The sequence below is a fragment of the Oncorhynchus gorbuscha genome, linkage group LG09, assembly GCF_021184085.1.
Source record: "Oncorhynchus gorbuscha isolate QuinsamMale2020 ecotype Even-year linkage group LG09, OgorEven_v1.0, whole genome shotgun sequence".
Lineage (NCBI taxonomy): Eukaryota > Metazoa > Chordata > Actinopteri > Salmoniformes > Salmonidae > Oncorhynchus > Oncorhynchus gorbuscha.
Genome location: NC_060181.1, coordinates 10620299 through 10645737, shown reverse-complemented (window position 1 = coordinate 10645737; position 25439 = coordinate 10620299). Strand labels below are relative to the sequence as shown.

At 43.8% G+C, this 25439-nt stretch overlaps 1 protein-coding gene across 1 annotated transcript in view; it reads right to left on the bottom strand.

The window, feature by feature from the left end:
* The window catches only part of LOC124043156 (E3 ubiquitin-protein ligase TRIM71-like), a 46640-nt gene that overhangs the window by 6616 nt on the left and 14585 nt on the right, over positions 1-25439 (bottom strand). The window contains exons 2-5 of the mRNA XM_046361406.1: positions 7586-7753; positions 3687-3821; positions 282-386; positions 36-173 (exon numbers count right to left, since the gene is read on the bottom strand). Of these exons, the coding sequence (XP_046217362.1) occupies positions 36-173; positions 282-386; positions 3687-3821; positions 7586-7753 (546 nt within the window). The remainder of the gene's footprint in view (positions 1-35; positions 174-281; positions 387-3686; positions 3822-7585; positions 7754-25439) is intronic.

Sequence of the window (25439 nt, the reverse complement as noted above, 5' to 3'; positions counted from 1 at the left end):
TGGTCTGGAGGGGTGAACAGGAACCTGTTATTTACCTGGTCTGGAGGGGTGAACATTAAACGATCGTCCTCCTGTGGCTGCAGCAGGCCTCTGAGAGACTTCAACTCCTGGATCTGGGTCAGCATGCGCTCTCTGGCCAGCAGCACGTCCAGGTGACAACCCTCATCCAGCACCTGATGAGTTATGAGGTGGAGACATGGATGCCATAGTTAGCAATAGTCATGAATGACTTTCAACATAGTATTTATAAACCCCCCCCCCCCCTGCATCTTTTAACATACCTGAGTGACTGCTGTGATGGTGCTGTCCAGCTTGGTCAGGTTCTGATGCAGCTTCTCTACCTGCAGGTACAGGGACTTGGTTTTCAGCTGTTGTATCTTCTCAACCTGGGAGAGGGAGGGAGAAGGGGCAGAGAGAGATTCATTCATGTGGGTGTACAAGTATGGGCAAATCCAGCAATGTGAAAACAGTAGTTTGTTAGCTCTCAGATTGTTGTAGATCAGTGTACAGGTTACAGTGGGATATTGGACGTATAGTGACAGCAGTGACTAACAGACAAAACAGGCCATTCAACAGGGGGATGAAGGTTGTGAGGTGAATCAAAAGCTAGGGGTTAACATTACTACACAACACTTAAAAGTTCAACCTGTCTGGTTCCATGTTAAAGGGAAGGACTAAACCCCCAGCCTGTCTGGCTCCATGTTAAAGGGGAGGACTAAACCCCCAGCCTGTCTGGTTCCATGTTAAAGGGAAGGACTAAACCCCCAGCCTGTCTGGTTCCATGTTAAAGGGAAGGACTAAACCCCCAGCCTGTCTGGTTCCATGATAAAGGGAAGGACTAAACCCCCAGCCTGTCTGGTTCCATGTTAAAGGGAAGGACTAAACCCCCAGCCTGTCTGGTTCCATGTTAAAGGGAAGGACTAAACCCCCAGCCTGTCTGGTTCCATGTTAAAGGGAAGGACTAAACCCCCAGCCTGTCTGGTTCCATGTTAAAGGGAAGGACTAAACCCCCAGCCTGTCTGGTTCCATGTTAAAGGGAAGGACTAAACCCCAGCCTGTCTGGTTCCATGTTAAAGGGAAGGACTAAACCCCCAGCCTGTCTGGTTCCATGTTAAAGGGAAGGACTAAACCCCCAGCCTGTCTGGCTCCATGTTAAAGGGGAGGACTAAACCCCCAGCCTGTCTGGTTCCATGTTAAAGGGAAGAACTAAACCCCCAGCCTGTCTGGTTCCATGTTAAAGGGAAGGACTAAACCCCCAGCCTGTCTGGTTCCATGATAAAGGGAAGGACTAAACCCCCAGCCTGTCTGGTTCCATGTTAAAGGGAAGGACTAAACCGCCAGCCTGTCTGGTTCCATGTTAAAGGGAAGGACTAAACCCCCAGCCCGTCTGGTTCCATGTTAAAGGGAAGGACTAAACCCCCAGCCTGTCTGGTTCCATGTTAAAGGGAAGGACTAAACCCCCAGCCCGTCTGGTTCCATGTTAAAGGGAAGGACTAAACCCCCAGCCTGTCTGGTTCCATGTTAAAGGGAAGGACTAAACCCCCAGCCTGTCTGGTTCCATGTTAAAGGGAAGGACTAAACCCCCAGCCTGTCTGGTTCCATGTTAAAGGGAAGGACTAAACCCCCCAGCCTGTCTGGTTCCATGTTAAAGGGGAGGACTAAACCCCCAGCCTGTCTGGTTCCATGTTAAAGGGAAGGACTAAACCCCCCAGCCTGTCTGGTTCCATGTTAAAGGGGAGGACTAAACCCCCAGCCTGTCTGGTTCCATGTTAAAGGGGAGGACTAAACCCCCAGCCTGTCTGGTTCCATGTTAAGGGGAAGGACTAAACCCCCAGCCTGTCTGGTTCCATGTTAAAGGGAAGGACTAAACCCCCCAGCCTGTCTGGTTCCATGTTAAAGGGAAGGACTAAACCCCCAGCTTGTCTGGTTCCATGTTAAAGGGAAGGACTAAACCCCCAGCCTGTCTGGTTCCATGTTAAAGGGAAGGACTAAACCCCCAGCCTGTCTGGTTCCATGTTAAAGGGAAGGACTAAACCCCCAGCCTGTCTGGCTCCATGTTAAAGGGGAGGACTAAACCCCCAGCCTGTCTGGTTCCATGTTAAAGGGAAGAACTAAACCCCCAGCCTGTCTGGTTCCATGTTAAAGGGAAGGACTAAACCCCCAGCCTGTCTGGTTCCATGATAAAGGGAAGGACTAAACCCCCAGCCTGTCTGGTTCCATGTTAAAGGGAAGGACTAAACCCCCAGCCTGTCTGGTTCCATGATAAAGGGAAGGACTAAACCCCCAGCCTGTCTGGTTCCATGTTAAAGGGAAGGACTAAACCGCCAGCCTGTCTGGTTCCATGTTAAAGGGAAGGACTAAACCCCCAGCCTGTCTGGTTCCATGTTAAAGGGAAGGACTAAACCCCCCAGCCTGTCTGGTTCCATGTTAAAGGGGAGGACTAAACCCCCAGCCTGTCTGGTTCCATGTTAAAGGGAAGGACTAAACCCCCCAGCCTGTCTGGTTCCATGTTAAAGGGGAGGACTAAACCCCCAGCCTGTCTGGTTCCATGTTAAAGGGGAGGACTAAACCCCCAGCCTGTCTGGTTCCATGTTAAGGGGAAGGACTAAACCCCCAGCCTGTCTGGTTCCATGTTAAAGGGAAGGACTAAACCCCCAGCCTGTCTGGTTCCATGTTAAAGGGAAGGACTAAACCCCCAGCTTGTCTGGTTCCATGTTAAAGGGAAGGACTAAAACCCCAGCCTGTCTGGTTCCATGTTAAAGGGCAGGACTAAACCCCCAGTCATTTTTTAAATGTTACCTTTTATATTACCTTTATTTAACCAGGCAAGTCGGTTAAGAACAAATTCTTATTTTCAATGATGGCCTAGGAACAGTGGGTTAACTGCTTGTTGAGGGGAAGAACGTAAATAATGAGTGAGTGAGAGAGCGTGATAGAGAAAAAGAGAGGAGAGACTGAAAGAGAGAGAGAGAGGAGAGACTGAAGAGAGAGAGAGGAGAGACTGAAGAGAGAGAGAGGAGAGACTGAAGAGAGAGAGAGGAGAGACTGAAGAGAGAGAGAGGAGAGACTGAAGAGAGAGAGAGAGGAGAGACTGAAGAGAGAGAGAGAGGAGAGACTGAAAGAGAGAGAGAGAGGAGAGACTGAAAGAGAGAGAGAGAGGAGAGACTGAAAGAGAGAGAGAGAGGAGAGACTGAAAGAGAGAGAGAGGAGAGACTGAAAGAGAGAGAGAGGAGAGACTGAAAGAGAGAGAGAGGAGAGACTGAAAAAGAGAGAGAGGAGAGACTGAAAAAGAGAGAGAGGAGAGACTGAAAAAGAGAGAGAGGAGAGACTGAAAAAGAGAGAGAGGAGAGACTGAAAAAGAGAGAGAGGAGAGACTGAAAAAGAGAGAGGAGAGACTGAAAAAGAGAGAGAGGAGAGACTGAAAGAGAGAGAGAGGAGAGACTGAAAGAGAGAGAGAGGAGAGACTGAAAGAGAGAGAGAGGAGAGACTGAAAGAGAGAGAGAGGAGAGACTGAAAGAGAGAGAGAGGAGAGACTGAAAGAGACACAGACAGACAGACAGACAGACAGACAGACAGACAGACAGACAGACAGACAGACAGACAGACAGACAGACAGACAGACAGACAGACAGACAGACAGACAGACAGACAGACAGACAGACCAACACAGACAGAGAAAAGCGTACCTTCCAGAGTAGCTGACTCTCTCTGTCCTCCAAAGCTTTCAGGTGTCTGAGAACCACGTTCTTCACCTCTGTCTGGACCACCTTGGCCTTGATGTCTACCTGCTCTGCTATGGCCTGGATCTTCTCCATACTCAACTAGAACAGGGGATATTAGGGTTAGAAATAACACACACCACCTTGATCTCTAGGATACAGGACCAATTATGGGGTATAGGGTCAAAACCTATTATACCACTGGACCCTCGCCATTCTCAGATTAACAAGAACTAACCAGGTTAAAAAACACCCACAAACACTTCTAGCCAGCTATGACAAAATCTTTTAACTATTTTTCCAGACAAAAACTAATAACGAGACGCCTGGAGAAAAAAAAAAAAAAAAAACTACTACAAATGACTTTAGTTGATGAAAATGTAACGAGACGAAAAGTCCACGTGACACTAATCAACATTCAAATGGACATGGATCTCCTTTCCGTCTGTTTTGTCCATGTCGTCTGCAGGATATCTAATGCAATCAATCCACTCATTGGTCAATGACGTCTTTCAGTTCCACGGGCTCCTTCCAAACACACAGCTTAGGCGGTCATTTCAATCCCTGCTGTCTCCTTTGAACTGATGCACAGCCAGCCAGGAAACAATTGTACCAACCAATAAGGTATTTGATCAACTTTGCTTTCATTTAGGCACATTTTTTTTGCGCTGATCACATCAGAAGCTCCATTTTGCAGGGAAAGTTCAGATTCTGCCCCCTTTCAAGGAAATCACTTATTTACCCAGTTCCAATGGTTACGATGAGAAGATAAGATCGATTGTTTGTGAGTGTAGCGACGGCAGGTACCCTAGTGGTTAGAGTGTAAGGACGGCAGGTACCCTAGTGGTTAGAGCGTAGGGACGGCAGGTACCCTAGTGGTTAGAGCGTAGGGACGGCAGGTACCCTAGTGGTTAGAGTGTAGCGACGGCAGGTACCCTAGTGGTTAGAGTGTAGCGACGGCAGGTACCCTAGTGGTTAGAGCGTAGGGATGGCAGGTAGCCTAGTGGTTAGAGCGTAGGGATGGCAGGTACCCTAGTGGTTAGAGTGTAGGGACGGCAGGTACCCTAGTGGTTAGAGTGGTAGAGTGGGACGGCAGGTACCCTAGTGGTTAGAGTTGTGGGGACGGCAGGTACCCTAGTGGTTAGAGTGTAGGGACGGCAGGTACCCTAGTGGTTAGAGTGTGGGGACGGCAGGTACCCTAGTGGTTAGAGTGTAGGGACGGCAGGTACCCTAGTGGTTAGAGTGTGGGGACGGCAGGTACCCTAGTGGTTAGAGTGTAGGGACGGCAGGTACCCTAGTGGTTAGAGTGTGGGGACGGCAGGTACCCTAGTGGTTAGAGTGTAGGGACGGCAGGTAGCCTAGTGGTTAGAGTGTAGGGGCGGCAGGTACCCTAGTGATTAGAGTGTAGCGACGGCAGGTACCCTAGTGGTTAGAGTGTAGGGACGGCAGGTACCCTAGTGGTTAGAGTGTAGCGACGGCAGGTACCCTAGTGGTTAGAGTGTGGGGACGGCAGGTACCCTAGTGGTTAGAGTGTAGGGATGGCAGGTAGCCTAGTGGTTAGAGTGTAGGGGCGGCAGGTAGCCTAGTGGTTAGAGTGTAGGGACGGCAGGTACCCTAGTGGTTAGAGTGTAGGGGCGGCAGGTACCCTAGTGGTTAGAGTGTAGGGGCGGCAGGTACCCTAGTTGTTAGAGTGTAGGGTCAGTAACCGAAAGGTTGCTGGATCAAATCCTCGAGCTGAGAAGGTAAAAATCTGTCATTCTGCCCCTAAACAAGGCAGTTCCCCCGGTAGGCCGTCAAATAAGAATTTGTCCATAACTGACTAGACTAGTTAAATAAAGTTTAAATAAATAAAACGTATTTAGCAGTGGCCTTTGAAGTCAGAGTGTGAGATAGGAGCTAGAGGTAGTGTCACTGACCGCCATGTTGTTCTCACTGTATATGAGAGGACAGTGACATTTTAAGAAAACTGCAAAAGTTTTGTAGAAACTTCAATGTCAAGGGGACCTAATGGAAATAGTTTGGCTTCATTGTCAAAAAGCATTACGTTGACTGTCAAAACACATTAAATTTGAGATTTCTTTCTATATTTTTTAAATATTTATGTCTCTCCCTCTCGTTCCTTTCTATCACTTACGTTACACTCTCTGTTTCCCTCTGAGTTGGGTGGTTAGAGGGTGGTCTGGACCCCACAGGGCCTGGGGGGGAGGGATCCTTTGTGACATTACCCAGAGGGGGGAGGGGGTCAAAGGTCACCCAAATCCCCCTGAGGTCATTGACCTCCTGACCCATGGCTGAAGACCCTCCCCCTGGGCAGCAGGGTCCCTTCTCCCGCTGGCCATTTGGGACAGATCGCTAAAGGGTCTGTTATAATCGGGACGTCTGGAGAGAACAGCAGGAAGGGAGGGGTGGGGCTTCATCAATACTGACATGGAGAGAGCAAGGGGGAAGATGGAGAGAGGAAAAAGATAGTGTGAGAGCAATAGGAGAGAGAGAAAGATTTGGCACCAAAACGTAAGCTCAAATGTGTAACTAATGACGTTTCATCATTTAACTGTTTAGTGCCCATATTATTGTGAAACAAGGCTGATTCTGGTCCGTGGCAGGCCAATACAGCAGCAGCTTGGGACACAAAGGAGGTCAAACTGGCCAATCAGAAAGCAGCATACTCAACCAGCAGGTCACAAGTTCAGGGTCGGAGGGCATGGGAGATAATGGGTGTGGAGTGGGCGGAAATATCCTGCCCCGAGAAAGAGAGTGTGTGTGTGTGTGTGTGTGTGTGTGTGTGTGTGTGTGTGTGTGTGTGTGTGTGTGTGTGTGTGTGTGTGTGTGTGTGTGTGTGTGTGTGTGTGTGTGTGTGTGTGTGTGTGTGTGTGTGTGTGTGTCCGTCCAAGTTCTGTATCAGGAGATAGAGGGACTAGGCGGTGGTTGAACAGTGACAATGTGCACAGTTATGACGTAACATAACCTTGGCTCGCTGAACTAGATCATGTTTCAGGATTACGCCGAGTCCTGACCAGGGTCAGACACGCGGTTACACAACATCTCACACTTCCTGTTAACTCTGGTTTCCAGGAAGTACTGTAACAAAGCATCTCATTCAGCAACATACCCATCCGTATCAAACCCATTCTCAACAGATCATGGGGACTGGATGTAACTGTGAATGTCTCAGAATCCATTACCGATAACACAACCCTGTATCACAATAAAGGCTTTGTTTCTTAAGAGGAACGCTTTTCTTAAAAACCATAGAACTAGAATGAATACAATACTATTTATGTGAAAGAGTTGTCAGTGCCAGCTGATTGTCAGTGAGCACGTTGTTGTGAGGGAGGGCATGGGTATCAACACCGTGACTGAATAGATCATTTAACATTATTAGTAACGTTTTCATTTTCTCGTGAGTCTTCAAGTGACCACCGCTGCTAGAGACAACACAGAGTCAGAGAATCTATTTACTCTACAAGCATTTACATAGAGATAATATGTTCCTCTCTCTCTCTGTGTGTGTGTGTGTGTGTGTGTGTGTGTGTGTGTGTGTGTGTGTGTGTGTGTGTGTGTGTGTGTGTGTGTGTGTGTGTGTGTGTGTGTGTGTGTGTGTGTGTGTGTGTGTGTGTGTGTGTGTGTGTGTGTGTGAAAGAAAAGGGTGGAAGGGTCTAAGATTCTATTCCTAGATGACCTTTCCCCTTCCTCTCCTCCCTTCCCTGTCACACCCCTTTGACGCCCCCCCCCCCTTCCTGGGCCAGCTGGGTACCTCTAACCCCAGGCTTCAGTGCAGCCTAAAGGAGAGTGTGGATGATATGCAGAATATCCCACATTTCTGAACCGGTAATGTGGGTCAAAAATACCACATAATACATGCTCACCTGGACAGCCTGTCTTCCTTGCTGTGCGTCGGCCAGTAGCTGGATGATGTCGTCTCTGGATCCCTGGACAGCGTCCTGTAGATAGACCAAGCTGTGGCCCACGTGTCTGCCCACACTACACTCCCTACAGATCGGCACAGAGCACGTCTCACAGAAAAACAGAAACACCTAAACGAGAGAGGGAGAGAGAGAGTTCATTCAATCCTCCTATCAAAACTTGATCGAAAGAAAACATACATTAGAACATATTATTTAAAAGGGTTTAAGTGCTTTAATATGGTAAACAATGACCCGTGACGGTGAGTATATAAGATCAGAAACCATTGGTTTGTTATTGACTATGAGGTGTGTTGACGTGTGCATTTCTGCAGCGCATGTTTGATTGAACACCTCCCCTGGTTCTCTTCAGGCTCAGAGGGGTGACATTGAGATGAGACCGGGCATTCTGGGGCTTTACGGATCAATAGACCACATCAGAGGACTTAATGCGCGCGCGCACACACACACACACACACACACACACACACACACACACACACACACACACACACACACACACACACACACACACACACACACACACACACACACACACACACACACACACACACACACACACACACACACACACACACACCAAATCATAACAAAATGCATTGATCAATCTGTAATACTAAACACAATCACATTTCAATGAATAAGAAATATAAATAGTTTATGTTGACTCATGAATAGTCACACGTAACCATTAGCATGACCAAAATCTCCTCTACAGTGACGGGTTGTAACAAGACACTAATTAAATATGCGGCAAACATAAAATCTAAGAGCGACAGGGATCAATGTTGTCCAATGGGAGTAGAGCTGAGGGGGGGGGGGACAGCAATCAATCCATTGATAACAGCTACGGTCCCAGTGGGAGGCGTGATATAATGAGGCATGGGCACACTCCTGTCTGCTCCTTTATTAAGCCCCTCCCCTTTCTTTCTTTTCTCCTCCCTCCCGCGATTCTCCTCTTCTAGCCCCGCCTTCTTCAACCTCTCCAAAATTCCAAGGGGAGGGGTAGAACAAAGGGATGGAATGCAGCTGCATTTGGTGGAGGAGGGGAGGTATTGATTGTGGGATGGGTGAGGGTCTGACAGCAAGGCAAGTCTTACATCTCCGACCAAGGGTCTCAAGCATCATTGTGGAGCGATTTTAGTGCCAAAAGAAAATTATTTTTTAATTCCATCATTTTCAAATTGTATTAGGATATTTAATTCGAAATAAATATTTTGGGATTTGTAATGCACAAATTGAATTCATAAACTGAACTTATATTTCATGATTTGAAACAGAATTTAATAAATATTTCATTCAGTTAAAAAAAATACTCAATTGAATATTGAATATTCAAATTCTATATTGATATATTCAGTTTTAATATGGTAGATATTGCATTAATTGCATCATGTTTACCAACTATCATTTCAAGTTTCATATTCAACTTCTCAGATGCATTCAGATTCAGTTTTCAAATTCAGGTCTCTAAATTCAGACTCAAAACCAGAGACAACATCCTGGTACTTTACCAGCCAGGAGAGGTAGAGGAGAACAGATAGAATCAAACTCTCTCTTTGGAAAAACAGAGATATATTTTCTGGTACTTTACCAGCCAGGAGAGGTAGAGGAGAACAGATAGAATCAAACTCTCTCTGTGGAAAAACAAAACTCTCTCTGTGGAAAAACAAAACTCTCTCTGTGGAAAAACAAAACTCTCTCTGTGGAAAAACAAACTTCTGGCAGTTTATGAATCCAACGTGTTGTTGAATGTTGAATGTATTTTCTTCCAATGAATTTGGCTCTAGCGTTTGCACCGTTTTGGCTAGAAGTTAAGACACTCTGGAAAATGGATGTGCCCTCTATGGTGATCAAAGACTGTGCAGGACAGGAGGGAGTGTCACAAAAACATAGTTGAATAGCCCTGTCAGAGCCCTTCTAAGGATAGTCTTTCCACTCCCTATTTCGTATTGCTCTTGTGAATGACTGGGTTGAACCAGCTCTCCTACATCTCACAAAACCGTGTTAGCCTACTTAGCTAAAGCCTATACAGTTTGTTTAATTATAGGGATAAGTTCTGGAAGTTTATGTAAAAAGGACTGCTTGTACCAGTTCCCCGATTCAGCTCATAACGAGACTCGAACTCTGCCTCGCAAACACACGTGACTGCACTCCCGAAGCGTTCCAACCCACCGCGCTGTTGACAAAGGCCTTCTTCAACACTTCGGGCTGAGCTTCACAGATTCCCCCTTCTGCTACCATCACCTCCCAACACAGACTCCCCCCCTTCTGCTACAGTCACCTCCCAAACTCACTTCACAGATCCCCCTTCTGCTACAGTCACCTCCCAAACTCACTTCACAGATCCCCCTTCTGCTACCATCACCTCCCAAACTCACTTCACAGATCCCCCTTCTGCTACAGTCACCTCCCAAACTCACTTCACAGATCCCCCTTCTGCTACCATCACCTCCCAAACTCACTTCACAGATCCCCCCCTTCTGCTACAGTCACCTCCCAAACTCACTTCACAGATCCCCCTTCTGCTACCATCACCTCCCAAACTCACTTCACAGATCCCCCTTCTGCTACAGTCACCTCCCAAACTCACTTCACAGATCCCCCTTCTGCTACAGTCACCTCCCAAACTCACTTCACAGATCCCCCTTCTGCTACAGTCACCTCCCAAACTCACTTCACAGATCCCCCTTCTGCTACAGTCACCTCCCAAACTCACTTCACAGATCCCCCTTCTGCTACCATCACCTCCCAAACTCACTTCACAGATCCCCCTTCTGTTAGTCACCTCCCAAACTCACTTCACAGATCCTCCCTTCTGCTACAGTCACCTCCCAAACTCACTTCACAGATCCTCCCTTCTGCTACAGTCACCTCCCAAACTCACTTCACAGATCCCCCTTCTGTTAGTCACCTCCCAAACTCACTTCACAGATCCCCCTTCTGCTACAGTCACCTCCCAAACTCACTTCACAGATCCCCCCTTCTGCTACCATCACCTCCCAAACTCACTTCACAGCAACGCCAGTGGTGGAATCTGCACAACTGTAGATACGAGTCCAATGGCACCATTGTAAAGGACATCGCCATGTCTGCTTAGCAAGTACAAGTTCCCCTTGGTTAAGCTCATACGGAGACTTGAGGAGACTCAGGACTCAAAAACAAAACATTGCAAAGCATTTCAACACATCTTGCTATTTAAAAAAAGGTATTTCTTCAAATTGCGCAAAGGGGTGACACTTCAAGCGAAGTTTCACAGAACCCCATCTGATACTAAGTCTTCAAGAGCCATCTGCTAGACTAATACTAAGTCTTCAAGAGCCATCTGCTAGACTAATACTAAGTCTTCAAGAGCCATCTGCTAGACTAATACTAAGTCTTCAAGAGCCATCTGAGACTAATACTAAGTCTTCAAGAGCCATCTGCTAGACTAATACTAAGTCTTCAAGAGCCATCTGCTAGACTAATACTAAGTCTTCAAGAGCCATCTGCTAGACTAATACTAAGTCTTCAAGAGCCATCTGCCAGACTAATACTAAGTCTTCAAGAGCCATCTGCGAGACTAATACTAAGTCTTCAAGAGCCATCTGCTAGACTAATACTAAGTCTTCAAGAGCCATCTGAGACTAATACTAAGTCTTCAAGAGCCATCTGCTAGACTAATACTAAGTCTTCAAGAGCCATCTGCGAGACTAATACTAAGTCTTCAAGAGCCATCTGAGACTAATACTAAGTCTTCAAGAGCCATCTGCTAGACTAATACTAAGTCTTCAAGAGCCATCTGAGACTAATACTAATTCTTCAAGAGCCATCTGAGACTAATACTAAGTCTTCAAGAGCCATCTGAGACTAATACTAAGTCTTCAAGAGCCATCTGCTAGACTAATACTAAGTCTTCAAGAGCAAGCAAGGTTACTCATCAGAAGAGCGTGGTTTCGTGATCCATGCTAACGTGATGAGCATCCTTGCCTGAGACGTGTTTCCTTTGACACGTGGAAGCTTTATGAGACGTGTTCCTTTGACACGTGGAAGCTTTAGTGAGACGTGTTCCTTTGACACGTGGAAGCTTTATGTGAGACGTGTTCCTTTGACACGTGGAAGCTTTATGTGAGACGTGTTCCTTTGACACGTGGAAGCTTTATGTGAGACGTGTTCCTTTGACACGTGGAAGCTTTATGTGAGACGTGTTCCTTTGACACGTGGAAGCTTTATGTGAGACGTGTTCCTTTGACACGTGGAAGCTTTATGTGAGACGTGTTCCTTTGACACGTGGAAGCTTTATGAGAGACGTGTTCGTTTCAAGTCTCTCCGGCAAGGGTAGTCATTAGGGTAACATGTGACTTACAGGGTTAAGACTGCATTTGCCTGCTGAGCTAAAGCCTAGGCATTGGTTATGTGACTTGGATGAGTTCCTTCAAGGAGGAGGTCAAAGGGTAAGTGTAACACACTCGGGTGATGAGTAACTTGTCTGAGACTTGAGAAGTTGCATTGTCTCTGTTAGAACCCCATCAGTCAAACTAACATGTCTACAAGGTTGCTCATCACATGGATGGCTCGTCAAACCACCTCTGTTGCCCTCTCATTAAAATGGGGTGCACAGATCCTGATTTGGAACGAGGCAGGTAGCCTAGTGGTTAGAGCGTTGGGCCAATAACCGAAAGGTTGCTGGATCGAATCCTCGAGCTGACAAGGTAAAAATCTGCCGTGCTGCCCCTGAACAAGGCAGCTAACCCACTCTAGGACGTCATTGTAAATAAGAATGTTCTTTTAACCGACTTGCCTAGTTAAATAAAGGTTTAATAAACAAATCAAATTTAAATAAATGTATATTGGTGCCGTGATCTGAGTCAAAGGGGGGTGAAATGTTACCGGGGTGGTGTGATGAACCTTGCAGAATACTTGTGTTAGCTTCCTGAACTAATCCCTATGGGCTTTATCTAAGTGGGTTAACAGTCTTGTGACATGCGGGGGACCTGGTTCGAACCCAGACTTGTGTTAGCTTCCTGAACTAATCCCTATGGGCTTTATCTTGGGTTAACAGTCTTGTGAGTTCATTCAAGGGGGACCTGGTTCGAACCCAGACTTGTGTTAGCTTCCTGAACTAATCCCTATGGGCTTTATGTTAACAGTAACTTTAGACTAAGACTTGGGTTGAAAGTGCATTGTGGGTTAACAGTCTTGTGGGGGACCTGGTTCGAACCCAGACTTGTGTTAGCTTCCTGAACTAATCCCTATGGGCTTTATCTAAGTGGGTTAACAGTCTTGTGACATGCGGGGGACCTGGTTCGAACCCAGACTTGTGTTAGCTTCCTGAACTAATCCCTATGGGCTTTATCTAAGTGGGTTAACAGTCTTGTGACATGCGGGGGACCTGGTTCGAACCCAGACTTGTGTTAGCTTCCTGAACTAATCCCTATGGGCTTTATCTAAGTGGGTTAACAGGCTTGTGACATGCGGGGGACCTGGTTCGAACCCAGACTTGTGTTAGCTTGGAACTAATCCCTATGGGCTTTATCTAAGTGGGTTAACTGTCTTGTGACATGCGGGGGACCTGAACCCAGACTTGTGTTAGCTTCCTGAACTAATCCCTATGGGCTTTATCTAAGTGGGTTAACTGTCTTGTGACATGCGGGGGACCTGGTTCTTTTAACCAGACTTGTGTTAGCTTCCTGAACTAATCCAAATGGGCTTTATCTAAGTGGGTTAATGTCTTGTGACAGTCAAAGGGGGGACCTGGTTCGAACCCAGACTTGTGTTAGCTTCCTGAACTAATCCCTATGGGCTTTATCTAAGTGGGTTAACAGTCTTGTGACATGCGGGGGACCAGAACCCAGACTTGTGTTAGCTTCCTGAACTAATCCCTATGGGCTTTATCTAAGTGGGTTAACAGTCTTGTGACATGCGGGGGACCTGGTTCGAACCCAGACTTGTGTTAGCTTCCTGAACTAATCCCTATGGGCTTTATCTAAGTGGGTTAACAGTCTTGTGACATGGGGGACCTGGTTCGAACCCAGACTTGTGTTAGCTTCCTGAACTAATCCCTATGGGCTTTATCTAAGTGGGTTAACAGTCTTGTGACATGCGGGGGACCTGGTTCGAACCCAGACTTGTGTTAGCTTCCTGAACTAATCCCTATGGGCTTTATCTAAGTGGGTTAACAGTCTTGTGACATGCGGGGGACCTGGTTCGAACCCAGACTTGTGTTAGCTTCCTGAACTAATCCCTATGGGCTTTATCTAAGTGGGTTAACAGTCTTGTGACATGCGGGGGACCTGGTTCGAACCCAGGCTACCCTTAGAAGACAGGGCTATTCAACTATATTCTTTTGGGGGGGGTGACACTCCCATCTGTGTCCTGTGTGGCCTGTAATCATCATAGAGGGAAACAGAAGGCACTTCCTTGTTCCAGAGGGTCTTATGATAGCTTATAGCCAAAACGGTTCAAATGTTAGAGCCAAATTCATAGGAACATGCCACTTTGGCTTCAGAAACCACTTGAAATGTATGTTTACCACGACCTCATCTGGCTCGCAAAGTACCAGGATGGCGTCTCTGGTTTTGAAAGTGAATTTGAAAACTGAATCTGAATTCATCTGGAAAGGAATATGAAACTTTGATAAACTTGAAATGACAAGTTTGTAAACTCAGTACAGAGACAATGAATGCAATATCTACCATACTAAAACTGAATATATAAATATTAATCTGGAATATTCAATGCAATATTCCTTCAATTCAGTTTCAAATAATGAAATGCAAGTTACATTTATGAATTCAAAGATTTAATGTGTATTACAAATTCAAACTCAATATCCTAACAAATTCAAACTCAATATCCTAACAAATTCAAACTCAATATCCTAACAAATTCAAACTCAATATCCTAACAAATTCAAACTCAATATCCTAACAAATTCAAACTCAATATCCTAACAAATTCAAACTCAATATCCTAACAAATTCAAAATCATAATACAAATTCTGAATTATGGAATTAAAATACAATCTGTTGGCACTGAAAGCGCTCTACACATCCTGATCATTAGATCCTAAAATGCTCTCGTCCCTCTTCTCATGTTTTTCATTTACTTCTTAAACCTTTGAGAGATTAGACTAACCAAAACAATGACTTTGATATACAAACGAGGGAAAACAAGTAGATAAACATGACTTTATTCCCATATTCTACTTGATATTCCCATATTCTACTTGATATTCCCATATTCCTAGTTGCTCGTTAATATTCCCATATTCCTAGTTGCTCGTTAATATTCCCACATTCTAGTTGCTCATTAATATTTCTAGTTGCTCGTTAATATTCCCACATTCTAGTTGCTCGTTAATATTCCCACATTCCTAGTTGCTCGTTAATATTCCCACATTCTAGTTGCTCGTTAATATTCCTAGTTGCTCGTTAATATTCCCACATTCTTGTTGCTCGTTAATATTCCTAGTTGCTCGTTAATATTCCCATATTCTAGTTGCTCGTTAATATTCCCATATTCTAGTTGCTCGTTAATATTCCTAGTTGCTCGTTAATATTCCCATATTCTAGTTGCTCGTTAATATTCCTAGTTGCTCGTTAATATTCCCACATTCTAGTTGCTCGTTAATATTCCCATATTCCCACATTCTAGTTGCTCGTTAATATTCCCATATTCTAGTTGCTCGTTAATATTCCCAAATTCTAGTTGCTCGTTAATATTCCCATATTACTAGTTGCTCGTTAATATTCCCATATTCTAGTTGCTCGTTAATATTCCCACATTCTAGTTGCTCGTTAATATTCCCATATTCTAGTTGCTCGTTAATATTCCCATATTACTAGTTGCTCGTTAATATTCCCACATTCTAGTTGCTCGTTAATATTCCCACATTCTAGTTGCTCGGCGCTATTCCCATATTCTTTGGTTAATATTCCTATATTACTAGTTGCTCGTTTATTCCATGTTTATTCCCATATTCTAGTTGGAGTTAATTCCTAGTTGGAAATATTCCTAGTTGCGTTAATATTCCCATATTCTAGTTGCTCGTTTTATTTAGTTGCCGTTAATATTCCTAGTTGATGAATTCCCATATTCTAGTTGCTCGTTTATATTCCTAGTTGACGTTAAATTAATATTCTTTTGGATAAAACTGAACATTTCCCTATTCTAACTGTTTAATTCCTCAGTTGAAAATATTCCCATATTCTTAGTTTATTTATATTCCTAGTTGCTTTTCTTGTTAATTTGAAAATTCTAGTTGCTCGTTTATATTCCTAGTTGCTCGTTAATATTCCCATATTCTAGTTGCTCGCGTTAATATTCCCATATTCTAGTTATACAAATGCTTATATTCCTAGTTGGTTGAAATTCCCAAATTTAGAAAATCTGAGATGACTAGTGTTGTTATATTCCCAATTCTAGTTGCTAAGCTTATATTCCTAGTTGCTCGTTTATATTTATTTCGTTTATATTCTAGTTTGTTTATTTTCATGAATAGTTATATTCCTAGTTATGCTAATATTCCTGAGGCTGTATTCACGATCCCTAGTTGCTCGTTAATATTCCTAGTTGCTCGTTAATATTCCCATATTCTAGTTGCTCGTTAATATTCCTAGTTGCTCGTTAATATTCCCATATTCTAGTTGCTCGTTAATATTCCTAGTTGCTCGTTAATATTCCCATATTCTAGTTGCTCGTTAATATTCCCACATTCTAGTTGCTCGTTAATATTCCCATATTCTAGTTGCTCGTTAATATTCCCATATTACTAGTTGCTCGTTAATATTCCCACATTCTAGTTGCTCGTTAATATTCCCACATTCTAGTTGCTCGTTAATATTCCCATATTCTAGTTGCAACATTTCCTATATTACTAGTTGCTGCAGGGAGAAGATTCCTAGTTGCAGTTAATATTAATTCTAGTTGGGGTGAAGAGACTTCCTAGTTGGAGAAGATTCCTAGTTGAGTTTAACATTCCCATATTCTAGTTGCTCGTTTATATTCCTAGTTGAGTTTATTCCTAGTTGGGAGAAAGATTCCCATATTCTAGTTGTTTGTAATATTCCTAGTTGCTCGTTAATATTCCTAGTTGAGTTAAATTCCTAGTTGCGGCTTAATATTCCTAGTTGCTCGTTAACTATTCATGTTCTAGTTGCTACTTAATATTCCTAGTTGACTTAATATTCCCTATATTCTAGTTGCTACGTTAATATTCCTAGTTGCTCACCACCACTGTATATTCCCATATTCAGTTGCTCGTTAACCATTCCTAGTTGCTGACTAATATTCCCACCACTATCATGTATCAGCTGTTAATATTCCTATAGAGACTTCACCATTCCACTATTCTAGTATGCTGTATATTCCTAGTTGACTCGTTAATATTCACCACCACTATCATGTATCAGCTGTTGCGTGACTATAGATTCCCACCATTCATGTATCAATATTCCAATATTCTAGTTGAGACTTCACGTTAATATTCCCATATTACTAGTTGCTGTATATTCCCATATTCTAGACTTCAATATTCATGTATGCTGTATAATTCCCATATTCTAGTTGACTTCATTCCTACCAATATTCCCATATTCTAGTTGACGTTAAATTCCTAGTTCAAACATTCCCATATTCTAGTTGCTCTATTCCTAGTTGAGTTAATATTCCCACATTCTTGTTGTGTAATATTCCAATATTCTAGTTGCTCGTTAATATTCCCTATTACTAGTTGCTCGTTAATATTCCAATATTCTACCAAGGTAAAGGGTTAAACACACCATATTACTAGTCTCTAGTTAATATTCCCATATTACTAGTTGCAGGTATTCTACCACATTCTAAAGGGGTCAAACACATTCCAATATTCTAGTTGCTCGGCTATTCTAGTTGCTCGTTAATATTCCTAGTTGTGTACTATTCCCACATTCTTGTTGGGTTAATATTCCAATATTCTAGTTGCTCGTTAATATTCCTATACTCTAGTTGAGAAATTCCTATATTCAGTTGCTCGTTAATATTCCCAATTTCTAGTTGGGTTAAATTCCCATATTACTAGTTGCTCTCTAATATTCCCATATTCTAGTTGCAGTTAATATTCCCAATTTCTAGTTGGGGTTAATATTCCCAATTTCTAGTTGCTCGTTAATATTCCCATATTACTAGTTGCTCGTTAATATTCCCACATTATAGTTGCTCGTTAATATTCCTATACTCTAGTTGCTCGTTAATATTCCTATACTCTAGTTGCTCGTTAATATTCCTATATTCTAGTTGCTCGTTAATATTCCCATATTCTAGTTGCTCATTAGACAAGAACATGTTTCACCTTTCTGAGAAGAGAGAAACTGGCTGAAGGATTTTGACCATTGGGTCAAGCGTGGTTGATTTGTTGAAGTGAGATTGCCTACAGTATGTATGTAGCCTAGTAGAGTTTAACATGGGGAGAAGAGACTTGCAGGGAGAAGACCTAGTAGAGTTTAACATGGGGAGAAGAGACTTGCAGGGAGAAGACCTAGTAGAGTTTAACATGTGGAGAAGAGACTTGCAGGGAGAAGACCTAGTAGAGTTTAACATGTGGAGAAGAGACTTGCAGGGAGAAGACCTAGTAGAGTTTAACATGTGGAGAAGAGACTTGCAGGGAGAAGACCTAGTAGAGTTTAACATGTGGAGAAGAGACTTGCAGGGAGAAGACCTAGTAGAGTTTAACATGTGGAGAAGAGACTTGCAGGGAGAAGACCTAGTAGAGTTTAACATGTGGAGAAGAGACTTGCAAGAAGACCTAGTAGAGTTTAACATGTGGAGAAGAGACTTGCAGGGATAAGACCTAGTAGAGTTTAACATGTGGAGAAGAGACTTGCAGGGAGAAGACCTAGTAGAGTTTAACATGTGGAGAAGAGACTTGCTGGGAGAAGACCGATGTTTGTGAGAACAGTGGTGTCGCGTTTTAACTGGAGATAAACTATACGGCTGCTACTTACTATAGAGACTTCACCACCACTATCATGTGTCAGCTGCTACTTACTATAGAGACTTCACCACCACTATCATGTGTCAGCTGCTACTTACTATAGAGACTTCACCACCACTATCATGTGTCAGCTGCTACTTACTATAGAGACTTCACCACCACTATCATGTGTCAGCTGCTACTTACTATAGAGACTTCACCACCACTATCATGTGTCAGCTGCTACTTACTATAGAGACTTCACCACCACTATCATGTGTCAGCTGCTACTTACTATAGAGACTTCACCATCACTATCATGTGTCAGCTGCTACTTACTATAGAGACTTCACCACCACTATCATGTATCAGCTGCTACTTACTATAGAGACTTCACCACCACTATCATGTATCAGCTGTATAGCGTGACTATAGAGACTTCACCATCACTATCATGTATCAGCTGTATAACGTGACTATAGAGACTTCACCACCACTATCATGTATCAGCTGTATAATGTGACTATAGAGACTTCACTATCATGTATCAGCTGTATAGCATGACTATAGAGACTTCACCACCACTATCATGTATCAGCTGTATAACGTGACTATAGAGACTTCACTACCACTATCATGCATCAGCTGTATAACGTGACTATAGAGACTTCACTATCATGTATCAGCTGTATAACGTGACTATAGAGACTTCACCACCACTATCATGTATCAGCTGTATAACGTGACTATAGAGACTTCACCACCACTATCATGTATCAGCTGTATAACGTGACTATAGACTTCACTATCATGTATCAGCTGTATAACGTGACTATAGAGACTTCACCACCACTATCATGTATCAGCTGTATAACGTGACTATAGAGACTTCACCACCACTATCCCAATGAGACGTTAAACCTGTCAAACACACCACACACGGCTCTCTCTAGAGAGAGAGAGAAACAGACAGGTGTACTACCAAGGTAAAGGGGTTAAACACACCACACACGGCTCTCTCTAGAGAGAGAGAGAAACAGACAGGTGTACTACCAAGGTAAAGGAGTTAAACACACCACACACGGCTCTCTCTAGAGAGAGAAACAGACAGGTGTACTACCAAGGTAAAGGGGTTAAACACACCACACACGGCTCTCTCTAGAGAGAGAGAAACAGACAGGTGTACTACCAAGGTAAAGGGGTTAAACACACCACACACGGCTCTCTCTAGAGAGAGAAACAGACAGGTGTACTACCAAGGTAAAGGGGTTAAACACACCACACACGGCTCTCTCTAGAGAGAGAAACAGACAGGTGTACTACCAAGGTAAAGGGGTTAAACACACCACACACGGCTCTCTCTAGAGAGAGAAACAGACAGGTGTACTACCAAGGTAAAGGGGTTAAACACACCACACACGGCTCTCTCTAGAGAGAGAGAAACAGACAGGTGTACTACCAAGGTAAAGGGGTCAAACACACCACACACGGCTCTCTCTAGAGAGAGAGAAACAGACAGGTGTACTACCAAGGTAAAGGGGTCAAACACACCACACACGGCTCTCTCTAGAGAGAGAGAGAAACAGACAGGTGTACTACCAAGGTAAAGGGGTCAAACACACCACACACGGCTCTCTCTAGAGAGAGAGAGAAACAGACAGGTGTACTACCAAGGTAAAGGGGTCAAACACACCACACACGGCTCTCTCTAGAGAGAGAGAAACAGACAGGTGTACTACCAAGGTAAAGGGGTCAAACACACCACACACGGCTCTCTCTAGAGAGAGAGAAACAGACAGGTGTACTACCAAGGTAAAGGGGTTAAACACACCACACACGGCTCTCTCTAGAGAGAGAGAGAAACAGACAGGTGTACTACCAAGGTAAAGGGGTCAAACACACACACACGGCTCTCTAGAGAGAGAGAGAAACAGACAGGTGTACTACCAAGGTAAAGGGGTCAAACACACCACACACGGCTCTCTCTAGAGAGAGAGAAACAGACAGGTGTACTACCAAGGTAAAGGGGTTAAACACACCACACACGGCTCTCTCTAGAGAGAGAGAGAAACAGACAGGTGTACTACCAAGGTAAAGGGGTTAAACACACCACACATGGCTCTCTCTAGAGAGAGAGAGAAACAGACAGGTGTACTACCAAGGTAAAGGGGTCAAACACACCACACACGGCTCTCTCTAGAGAGAGAGAGAAACAGACAGGTGTACTACCAAGGTAAAGGGGTTAAACACACCACACACGGCTCTCTAGAGAGAGAGAAACAGACAGGTGTACTACCAAGGTAAAGGGGTTAAACACACCACACACGGCTCTCTCTAGAGAGAGAGAAACAGACAGGTGTACTACCAAGGTAAAGGGGTCAAACACACCACACACGGCTCTCTCTAGAGAGAGAGAGAAACAGACAGGTGTACTACCAAGGTAAAGGGGTTAAACACACCACACACGGCTCTCTCTAGAGAGAGAGAGAAACAGACAGGTGTACTACCAAGGTAAAGGGGTTAAACACACCACACACGGCTCTCTCTAGAGAGAGAGAAACAGACAGGTGTACTACCAAGGTAAAGGGGTCAAACACACCGGACACGGCTCTCTCTAGAGAGAGAGAAACAGACAGGTGTACTACCAAGGTAAAGGGGTCAAATCCACACCGGACACGGCTCTCTCTAGAGAGAGAGAAACAGACAGGTGTACTACCAAGGTAAAGGGGTCAAATCCACACCGGACACGGCTCTCTCTAGAGAGAGAGAAACAGACAGGTGTACTACCAAGGTAAAGGGGTCAAATCCACACCGGACATTCTAAAACCAGACGAGGACTTTAGGGAAAAAGGATTAACCAACAAACAGTCATGACACCACCACCCCAATCCACTCCTGATCACAACCACTGTGCATCTGCAGCCATTATAGCTGCTTTATACCGGTTTATGACCCCTCCACGCAGGCTGTGTCACCCTCGGCCATAAAGCTAAGACCAGCTCCCTGTGTTCAGCTCCCAGGTCCCAATAAAGCTTTACCAGAACACACATAACCACCAAATCAGACAGGCAAATTCAGGGTCGGTGAAGACAACCCAAAGCCAAGGACAAAAATCACCTTAAATCTACTGTTTTATATAGAGCCACAACTGAATGGAACTCTTTATCAATCCATATTTCTCAGGCTTAACGTAAATCCACCTTCACAAAAAAAATAAAAGAACATCTAATGTGATAGACCATATGACTGGACAGGAAGTTGACAGAACATCTAATGTGATAGACCATATGACTGGACAGGAAGTTGACAGAACATCTAATGTGATAGACCATATGACTGGACAGGAAGTTGACAGAACATCTAATGTGATAGACCATATGACTGGACAGGAAGTTGACAGAACATCTAATGTGATAGACCATATGACTGGACAGGAAGTTGACAGAACATCTAATGTGATAGACCATATGACTGGACAGGAAGTAGACAGAACATCTAATGTGATAGACCATATGACTGGACAGGAAGTTGACAGAACATCTAATGTGATAGACCATATGATTGGACAGGAAGTAGACAGAACATCTAATGTGATAGACCATATGACTGGACAGGAAGTTGACAGAACATCTAATGTGATAGACCATATGACTGGACAGGAAGTTGACAGAACATCTAATGTGATAGACCATATGACTGGACAGGAAGTTGACAGAACATCTAATGTGATAGACCATATGACTGGACAGGAAGTAGAAAGAACATCTAATGTGATAGACCATATGATTGGACAGGAAGTTGACAGAACATCTAATGCGATATACCATATGACTGGACAGGAAGTAGAAAGAACATCTAATGTGATAGACCATATGACTGGACAGGAAGTAGAAATAACATCTGTGATAGACCATATGACTGGACAGGAAGTAGACCATATGACTGGACAGGAAATAGAAAGCATCAACTGAATGTTAAATGTGTTTCCTGTCAGGTATTTTAATTGTCTGTGTTGAATGTTTGTGAAGTCGATTTGTTGTTGTTTGTAATGTCTTGTTAATTGGAGGTGAACCCCAGGAAGGTTAGCTAGCGTTACGGCGTTAGCTAATGGGGATCCTAATAAAAAATGACAACTTACCATTTCAAAATAAAGAAGAGACGCTATACAGAAACTGATTTCAAAACTAACAAACTATAGACCTCTATGCACAAGGACTACTTTTAACAATTTACACAGAATATTTTACAAAATCATTTACCTGAAAAACTGTTTGGATACTTTCTGCACAGTTGCTCTCAGCAAATTCGTTGTTTTTTTTAACTGCGTAAATATGCATTGAGTGTAATGGTTTGTTAAAATGTGAAATCAACAGTTTGCTGGGCTTACATTTTCAAGTCTGAGCATAATTCTGTTACCATGAAATTGCCCTTCTTTGAATAGTGAAATTTCAAATACCCATCGCTACAGCAACTCCTACATGGCGCGCGATGGTGCAACTCCTACATGGTGCATCTCCTACATGGTGTGTGATGGTGCAACTCCTACATGGTGTGTGATGGTGAAACTCCTAGATCAGGGTTCCCAAACTGGTGGTTTTCTGAGCAAGTTGTGTTTTTTTGGGACTAAAAACACCAGCTAGTCAAGTAATTTTAGGAAATATTTTCCAAAGTAATCCCATCCATAATAGAGAGATACTGTATGTGATCATATACACATGTAAGCAAGGTCTGAAATGACTATAATTTGTCAACAATTAGAACTGTTTGGGGCTGAATCTATTCTAGGTGGTACGACTGGTGTGTGATGGTAAAACAAACTCAGAAGTTACAACTGCCAATGACAAGAGAAGAGAACACTTGATCCCACATGCAGACACACCCAAAAGCAGTTACACTGCACATAAACCTATGCAAATGCATCCACACACACCAGAAAAAAATGAAAACCTGTATGGTGTGTGAAATGGGGTGTGGACTGGGGATCCTGGGGGCCTTCTGGGAAGGGGATGGATGTCACACCCGCTCAACCACACCCATAAAAAAAATATACAAAAATGGGGAAGTGAGTTATTGTATTTCATTATTGCACCGGACGTTACCACTAGGGTTAGCAATAGCATTGTGAGGGTATTTTGGGATTTACATTCCCTTGTAGCAACAGGGATATAGTGGAGGGGGAACTGCTGCCTTGGGAAACACTGTATAGAAAAATTCAAAATAAACATTTCTGTGGAACCGCCATTATTGTTCACATTGAGTCCTTCTCTATAATAATATAATATATGTTACCAAGCCCCAGAGTAGCAGATATTTCCATACCCTGACAGATCAAATTATATTTTATTTGTCACATTCAAATACAACGTTTGTAGACATTACATTGAAATTCTTACTTACAAGCCCTTAAACATTGCTGTTTTAATAAAATAGTTTTTTTAGGTAAGAGATAAGAATAACAAATGATTAAAGACCAGCAGTAAAATAACAATAGCAGGGCTATATACAGGGAGTACCAGTACAGAGTCAATGTGGAGGCTATATACAGGGGGTACCAGTACAGAGTCAATGTGGAGACTATATACAGGGAGTACCAGTACAGAGTCAATGTGGAGGCTATATACAGGGGGTACCAGTACAGAGTCAATGTGGAGACTATATACAGGGAGTACCAGTACAGAGTCAATGTGGAGACTATATACAGGGAGTACCAGTACAGAGTCAATGTGGAGGCTATATACAGGGAGTACCAGTACAGAGTCAATGTGGAGGCTATATACAGGGAGTACCAGTACAGAGTCAATGTGGAGACTATATACAGGGAGTACCAGTACAGAGTCAATGTGGAGGCTATATACAGGGAGTACCAGTACAGAGTCAATGTGGAGGCTATATACAGGGAGTACCAGTACAGAGTCAATGTGGAGGCTATATACAGGGAGTACCAGTACAGAGTCAATGTGGAGGCTATATACAGGGGGTACCAGTACAGAGTCAATGTGGAGGCTATATACAGGGAGTACCAGTACAGAGTCAATATGGAGGCTATATACAGGGGGTACCGGTACAGAGTCAATGTGGAGGCTGTATACAAGGGGTACCGGTACAGAGTCAATGTAGAGGCTATATACAGACGGTACCGGTACAGAGTCAGTGTGGAGGCTATATACAGGGAGTACCGGTACAGAGTCAGTGTGGAGGCTATATACAGGGAGTACCGGTACAGAGTCAGTGTGGAGGCTATATACAGGGGGTACCGGTACAGAGTCAATGTGGAGGCTATATACAGGGGTTACTGGTACAGAGTCAATGAGGAGGCTATATACAGGGGGTACCGGTACAGAGTCAATGTGGAGGCTATATACAGGGGGTACCGGTACAGAGTCAATGTGGAGGCTATATACAGGGGGTACCGGTACAGAGTCAGTGTGGAGGCTATATACAGGGTGTTACAGTACAGAGTCAATGTGGAGGCTATATACAGGGGGTACCGGTACAGAGTCAATGTGGAGGCTATATACAGGGGTTACCGGTACAGAGTCAATGTGGAGGCTATATACAGGGGGTACTGGTACAGAGTCAATGTGCGGATGTTGCCTGTAATCCATGGCTTCTGGTATGTACACACAGTCACTGTGGGGACGAAGTCATCGATTAACTTATTGATTAAGCCAGTGACCGATGTGGTGTACTCCTTAATGCCAGATTGCATGGAACAGTGACTAACAGCTGGGTGGACACAAAGGCTAGCACCAAATACTGCCATTTGTCCCCAAGGGCTAAGAATGGTGACCATAAGTAAACCAATGATTATGTTAAAGTAGCCCTAGTGTTATTTTGGGGGGGAACGGTGTTTCCATATCGCTAGG